An 8,465-nucleotide genomic window follows, 5' to 3' on the forward strand; every position below is an offset into this window, starting at 1 on the left:
TATGGGGCGATGAAGCAAGAAAATATGACTCACAGCTGAGCTGAGCATAACTGACGCGCACGTTGACGTTCCTTGACAAATAACGCAGGTCCGCTTGACGTCCATCCAACGGTTAGCTTAGCTTAGCGAAAGATAAGTCAGTAGAAGCGGAAATAACCTGCTGAATCCGCCCGAACTATATGAATGATGATTAGTGATCCGAATAAAGGCCAGCACCCAATAAAAGGAACTTGATATCAAGGAGAAGGAGGCAACATCACACAGCAAACAACACACAGAGTACTACTTCCAGGGAATAATGAACAACATAAGCACAAAAAAGATTGGACAGAGCTGCCGTCAATGCCGGCAAACAGCTCAAGCACAGCTGACGACGTCACTCGTCGATTAACAAAAAGCACCACCTTCTAAAAGGCACATATGCACGCTCTGCTCTCATGAAATATCTCGACTGCGTATGCCAGATATTGGAAGTTTGGTTGTTTTTTTTAAAGTAATGCAATTATTACTTTCCCTATTAAGTAATTACATTTATTAGAAGTAATTTCATTTGTAACTTAACTACATTTTTGAAAAAGTAACTACAGTTGATAATTTTTAAAAGTAATTTTTCAATCACTGATAATCATTCATGTATTTCATGTATTAAAATGCATATTATAATTTTTATGTATTTCTTTTATTTACCTTTATTTTTGTTGCAGTCATTGTTACCATATGTGAAAATTATATATATATATATATATATATATATATATATATATATATATATATATATATATATATATATATATATATATATATATATATATATTCAGAAAATAATTACAAGTTTAAAAACATTAAAGATTTTTTTTTTTTTTTTAATCGATTCTAAATTTAATCGTCACTCACCCCCAAAAAATAAAATAATAATAAATAAATTATATATATATTTCACATATGGTAACAATATATTTTTTATTTAAAACAACAAATAAATAACTAAAATTCATATATATATATATATATATATATATATATATATATATATATATATATATATATATATATATATATATATATATATATATATATGAATATACACATATTTTAAAATAAATAACTAAAAATGTGTAAATAAATAAATAACTAAAAATATGTGTATATTCATACACATATATATATATATATGAATATACACATATTTTTAATTATTTATTTGTTGTTTTAAATTAAAAAATATATTGTTACCATATGTGAAATATATATACAATTTATTTATTATTATTTTATTTTTTGGGGGTGAGTGACGATTAAATTTAGAATCCATTAAAAAAAAAAATCTTTAATGTTTTTAAACTTGTAATTATTTTCTATATATATATATTTATTTAGATTTTTTTTTATTGTATGTTTTTTTTTAATGATTCATCTATTTTTATGCACCCTCTAAAATAAAAATGTATTTTAATTTGTACCTCCTTGTGATAATGTATAATTCACTTATTTATCATTCTGGTCCAATCAGGATGACACTTCACCTTCTCGACCTCAGGGGTCATCGACCTTCCAAAGATGCGCTCTGGCGCCCCCCTCAGGCGGCCAGTAAAAGGATATGGACTGGAGACCATGCGGATGCACAAACTGCGAGGACATGTGGTCTGCTTGAGGCAGAAGAAGACCACAGGGACCAGCTCGGGGTGCGGCACCACCAGAACGCTGCCGCCGTCGTCTTCCTCGTCATCGGCCTCCTCCTCCTCCTCCTCCTCCTCGGGGCCAGGGAGGTGGTAGGTGGAGGGTCGGGTGATGACACCGTCGCCGCCGTCGGCAATGGTTGCCGCCGCCGACCGCGCCGATGATGCCGCAGCGCCAGGGCCCTCCTCCTCTTCCTCGCTCGTCATGGCAACGCAACAGTCTGCCATGGGAAGAAAAAGACAAAACGCTTTTAAACTGTGCGCCCATCGACTTTGCCGCGTAAAAGTCAAAGCGGGAAGCAGCGGGACGTGCGGCCTCCATTATGAGAGGAAAACGCCAAAGGGCTAAAAATACACACGGAGGCTTTTGTCGAGTCTTTTTCTTTTTTCTTTTTTTTTAAGAGCGACTCGTGGTCGTCCACACAAGTGACATGACACGAGGGGAGGAAATCGTTAGGATGACTGAGTGGCGGCCAAGAATGGATTCTCCCCGACACAAAAGTCCAGTTGGAAGCTTTTAGCGACGTTAGCTACACCTGCACGTTCTAATATGCAGCACATTCTTTTCTTTTCATTCTATACAAAAATATTTGTACTCAACTTAATCCAAAATAATGGCTTGCAAGTGTGTTATAACCTCGTACAGTCATGCGTGGCGCCCCCTATGTGCTGTGTTGAAATTGGAACTAAGGGGCCAAAAGCCCAACTCCTGGAAAAAAACAACCCCACACCATAATTCCTCTTCTGGGAAGGCTGTCCACAAGGTTGCGGAGTGTGTTTATAGGAACTTTCCACCATTCTTCCAAAAGCGCGTTGGTGAGGTCACACACTGATGTCGGTGGAGAAGGCCTGGCTCTCAGTCTCCGTTCTAATTCATCCCAAAAGGTGTTCTATTGGGTTCAGGTCAGGACTCTGTGCAGGCCAGTCAAGTTCATCCACACCAGACTCTGTCATCCACGTCTTTATGGACCTTGTGCACCAGTGCACAAAGCAGTCATGTTGGAAGCAGGCATTCAAAGTTCCTTTCACTGGAACTAAGGGGCCAAGCCCAACTCCTGAAAACCCGACCCCACACACCATAATTCCTCCTCCACCAAATTTCACACTCGGCACAATGCAGTCCGAAATGTAGCGTTCTCCTGGCAACCTCCAAAAGCGTGATTCATCAGTCCAGAGAAGGGGTCTCCACTGCTCTAGAGTCCAGTGGCGACGTGCTTTACACCAGTGGTCCCCAACCGGTACGTGGACCGCACAAGAAATTTAAAAAATATTTATATATATATTATTTTATTTTATTTTTTTAAAATTAAATCAACATAAAATACACAATATATACATTATATATCAATATAAATCAAAAGATACAGTCTGCAGGGATACAGTCTGTAAGCACACATGATTGTATTTCTTTATGAATTTTTTTTTTTTTTTTTTAATATTTAATTTAATTGTATTGTAATTGAATAATTAATTGAATGTAAATTAATATAATTGGATGTAATTAAATGTAATCCAAAGTAATTAACTAAATTTAATTGAATGCAATTAAATGTAATTTACTGTAATTAACTTCATGTAATTGAATGTAAATACATTTAAATAACTGAATTATTTGTATCCCATGACTTCAGGGGGGGCGGAGCTACTTGATTATAATTATTATTTATATATATATATATATATATATATATATATATATATATATATACACACATTTTATTTAGTTTTTTTTAATAAAAAATATATATTGTTACCATATGTGAAATATATATATAATTTATTTATAATAATTGTATTTCATTAAAGAAAAAGAAAAAATATATATATGTATATATATATATATATATATATATATATATATATATATATATATATATATATATATATATATATATATATATATATATTATATTTAATTTAATTGTATTGTAATTGAATAATGAATTGAATGTAAATTAATATAATTTGATGTAATTAAATGTAATCCAAAGTAATTAACTAAATTTAATTGAATGCAATTAAATGTAATTTACTGTAATTAACTTCATGTAATTGAATGTAAATACATTTAAATAACTGAATTATTTGTATCCCATGACTTCAGAGGGGGCGGAGCTACTTGATTATAATTATGATTATATATATATATATATATATATATATATATATATATATATATATATATACACATATATATATATATATATATATATACACACACACATATTTTAGTTAGTTTTTTAAAATAAAAAATATATATTGTTACCATATGTGAAATGTATATATAATTTATTTATTATAATTGTATTTCATTAAAGAAAAAAAAAAAATATATATATATATATATATATATATATATATATATATATATATATATATATATATATATATATAATTAAATGTAATCTAATATATATATATATATATATATATATATATATATATATATATATATATAATTAAATGTAATCTAAAGTAATTAACTAAATGTAATTGAATGTAATTAAATATAATTTACTGTAATTAACTACAGTACAGGAGTTCAGAGTATTCAGCCTTCTTGGATACCTTGCATGGGGTCCTGTATGGGGCGCCGGCAGGGGATTCCATAGTCTTGCTGGGGGACTTCAACGCGCACGTGGGCAATGACAGTGATACTTGGACTGGCGTGATTGGGAGGAACGGTCTCCCTGATCTGAACCTGAGTGGTGGATTGTTATTGGACTTCTGTGCTAGTCACGGACTTGCGATAACAAACACCATGTTCAAGCATAAGGATGCTCATAGGTGTACCTGGTACCAGAGCACCCTAGGCCAAAGATCAATGATCGATTTTGTAATCGTATCAGCTGATCTGAGGCCGTATGTTTTGGACACTCGGGTGAAGAGAGGGGCTGAACTGTCAACTGATCACCATCTGGTGGTGAGTTGGGTTAGATGGCGGGGGAAACCTCTGGACAGACCTGGCAAACCCAAGCGTGTAGTGCGGGTGAACTGGGAACGTTTGGAGGAGTCCTCTGTCCGGAAGGACTTCAACTCCCACCTCCGGCGGGACTTCTCTGCCATCCCTGTGGAGGTTGGGGACATTGAACAGGAATGGGCTATGTTCAAAGCCTCTATTGCTAAAGCTGCAGATGCGAGCTGTGGCCAGAAGGTCTTAGGTGCCTCAAGGGGCGGTAACCCTCGAACACCCTGGTGGACAGTGGTGGTCAGGGAAGCCGTCCGACTGAAGAAGGAGTCCTACCGGGGTATGTTATCCCAGGGGACTCCGGAGGCAGTTGCAAGGTACCGGCGGGCCCGAAGGGCAGCGGCCGTGGCTGTGGACGAGGCTAAGCAGAGGGTGTGGGAGCAGTTCGGGGAATCCATGGAGAAGGACTATTGGGCGGCACCAAAGCTGTTCTGGAAGACCATACGGCACCTCAGGAGGGGGAAGCAGGGAACCATCCAAGCTGTGTACGGCAAGGATGGGACTTTGCTGACTTCAAGTGAGGAAGTCGTGGGGCGTTGGAAAGAGCACTTTGAGGAACTCCTGAACCCAAATACATCAGACACACCCTCCCTGATAGGAGCAGGGCCTGAGGATGATGGGGGATCGACGTTGATCTCTCGGAGTGAAGTCACTGAGGTAGTTAGACAACTCCACAGTGGCAAAGCTCCGGGGGTTGACGAGATCCGTCCAGAAATGCTGAAGGCTCTGGGTGTTGATGGGCTGTCTTGGTTGATACGCCTTTTCAACATTGCGTGGAAGTCTGGGACAGTGTCGAGGGAGTGGCAGACTGGGGTGGTGGTTCCCCTTTTCAAAAAGGGGGACCAGAGGGTGTGTGCTAATTACAGGGGTATCACACTACTCAGCCTCCCTGGGAAAGTTTACGCCAAGGTACTGGAAAGGAGGGTCCGGCCGATAGTCGAACCTCAGATTCAAGAGGAGCAATGTGGATTCCGTCCTGGTCGTGGAACAACTGACCAACTCTTTACGCTTGCGGGAATCCTGGAGAGGGCCTGGGAGTATGCCTATCCAGTCTACATGTGTTTTGTGGATTTGGAGAAGGCGTATGACCGCGTCCCTCGGGAGATCTTGTGGGAGGTGCTGAGGGAGTACGGAGTGAGGGGAACCCTGTTGAGGGCCATCCAATCTCTGTACAACCAAAGCGAGAGTTGTGTCCGGGTGCTTGGATGTAAGTCGGATCCGTTTCCAGTGGGGGTTGGTCTCCGCCAGGGCTGCGCTCTGTCACCTATCCTGTTTGTGATTTTCATGGACAGGATTTCTAGGCGGAGTCGTGGCCATGGCGGAGAGGGTATACGTCTCGGGGGGCTAAAGGTTGCGTCACTGCTGTTTGCAGATGATGTGGTCCTGATGGCACCTTCGGTTCGTGACCTTCAGCTCTCACTGGATCGGTTCGCAGCCGAGTGTTCAGCGGCTGGAATGAGGATCAGCATCTCCAAATCTGAGGCCATGGTTCTCAGCAGGAAACCGATGGTTTGTACAGTCCGGGTAGGGGACAGGACTCTGTCCCAGGTGGAGGAGTTTAAGTATCTCGGGGTCTTGTTCACGAGTGAGGGAAAGATGGAGAAGGAAATCAGCCGGAGAATCGGAGCAGCTGGGGCAGTATTGCAGTCTCTCTGCCGCACTGTTGTGACGAAACGGGAGCTGAGCCAGAAGGCAAAGCTCTCGGTCTACCGAGCTATCTACATTCCTACTCTCACCTATGGTCATGAAGTGTGGGTAATGACCGAAAGAATAAGATCGCGGATACAAGCGGCCGAAATGAGTTTCCTCAGAAGGGTGGCTGGCATCTCCCTTAGAGATAGGGTGAGAAGTGCAGTCACCCGAGAGAGACTCGGAGTAGAGCCGCTGCTCCTTCGCTTGGAAAGGAGCCAGCTTAGGTGGTTCGGGCATCTCGTGCGGATGCCTCACGAGCGTCTCCCTAGGGAGGTCCTCGTTGCACGTCCCACTGGGAGGAGGCCCCGCGGCAGACCAAGGACCAGATGGGGGGATTACATCTCCTCTCTGGCCTGGGAACGCTTCGGGATTCCCCAGGAGGAAGTCGCAAATGTTGCTCTGGAGAGGGAAGTCTGGGGGTCTTTGCTGGAGCTGCTGTCCCCGCGACCCGATTCCGGATAAGCGGTTGAAGATGGATGGATGGATGTAATTAACTACATGTAATTGAAAGTAAATAAATGTAATTAACTGAATGTAATTTATTATAATTATAATATATAAATATATATATATATATATATATATATATATATATATATATATATATATATATATATATATATATATATATATATATATATATATATATATATATATAATTATTTAAATCCAATATATAATACAATTGAATGTATATGAATGTAATAAATGTAATTGAATATTTAATTGTATTTTAATGGAATATTTAGACTTAGACTTACGCTTAGACTTCCTTTTTATTGTCATTCAAATTTGAACTTTACAGCACAGACAAGAACGAAATTTTGTTACATAAAGCTCATGGTAGTGCAGGATAAAAAAGCAATAAGGTGCATACCGGTATATAAATAAATAAATATATATAAATAATATATAAATAAAATAAATAAATATATATAAATAAATAAATAAATTACTGTACAGATAAATATATTGCACTTTTTCACATGCGTCCACGCTTATGGATGATTTAATATAATATTTAAATTGTCTGTAATGACAGCATGACTCAGCACTTTGACGCCATGGCGGGGCCTCTTGATCCCCCCTAGTGGTAGAAAAAAGTCAGTACAAGTCACCTTCACTCACTAATGAAGTGTCCGGCCAGTGAGTTTGTTTCATATTCTGGGCCCCGCTCACAAGGTCATCTTTAGGCCATGTTTCCGGGGACACGTTTAATTGGCCCGTCCAACTTCGGTCCCCAGGCGGCTTTGAATTATATATTCTACTCCAGCACCCAAAATAAAAAGAAAGTCTTTTTTTTGTTTTTTTCATTTCTGCAGACTGCGGCAGGCGGGGAAAGGTCTTAAATGTTTCAGGAATGCAGAAAGACCACAACGTCACCCGCGTCTTGCCTTCCCCGTGTGGCGCCTCGTTAGGACTTCATTGTTTGCTGCGTCCAGTCAAAGCAGACGTGTCTGAAGCCCGGGGAACAAAAGGGCCACCTTCACACTTTCACACCTGGAGACTTTAACGAGGACTACACTGCACCTCCGCGGGGGACCTGGTTCGCAATCATCGCCACTACGACTTACGTATTTCTCACATTTTGAAAGATGTCAAGACATTAATAAACGTTACGTCTGTTATATTTCGCAGTGTTTTTCAACCACTGTGCCGCGGTCGTGAGATATTGTCTGGTGTGCCGTGGGAAATTATGCAACTTCACCTAATTGGTCCAAAACATATTTTTTTGCAAATCAATAATTATAATAATGTGCCGTTGTCTAGTGCAGTGTTTTTCAACCTTTTTTGGTATGTAAAAGGTATGTAACGCTTAAACCAAAAATGAACAAAAGGCAAGTCCCGCTAGGAAAAGGCACCGAAGCATAGGGATGGCTATGTAAAACAAAAGTAAAACTGAACTGGCTACAAAGTAAACGAAAACAAAATGCTGGACGACAGCAAAAACTTACAGTGTCTGGAGCGGAGAAGGCGTCCACAAAGTACATCCGTACATGACAATCAGCAATGTCCCCCACGAAGAAGGATAGCGTACGCACAACTTAAATAGTCTTGATTGCGAAAGCAAAGCAGGTGCGGGCAATAGCACTCAAAGGAAGGCGTGAAGCTGCTACAGGAGAACACCA

General features: G+C 39.4%; 1 protein-coding gene across 1 annotated transcript in view; it reads right to left on the reverse strand.

Moving 5' to 3' along the window:
- LOC133634272 (voltage-dependent T-type calcium channel subunit alpha-1I-like) overlaps positions 1-7,810 on the reverse strand; it is a 199,691-nt gene extending 191,881 nt beyond the window's left edge. The window contains exons 1-2 of the mRNA XM_062027400.1: positions 7,455-7,810; positions 1,600-1,897 (exon numbers count right to left, since the gene is read on the reverse strand). Coding sequence (XP_061883384.1) covers positions 1,600-1,897; positions 7,455-7,650 — 494 coding nt within the window. The 5' untranslated portion in view covers positions 7,651-7,810. The remainder of the gene's footprint in view (positions 1-1,599; positions 1,898-7,454) is intronic.
- Positions 7,811-8,465: the final 655 nt, after the last annotated feature.

The sequence above is a fragment of the Entelurus aequoreus genome, linkage group LG18 (genome assembly GCF_033978785.1).
Source record: "Entelurus aequoreus isolate RoL-2023_Sb linkage group LG18, RoL_Eaeq_v1.1, whole genome shotgun sequence".
In the NCBI taxonomy this organism is placed as follows: Eukaryota; Metazoa; Chordata; class Actinopteri; order Syngnathiformes; family Syngnathidae; genus Entelurus; species Entelurus aequoreus.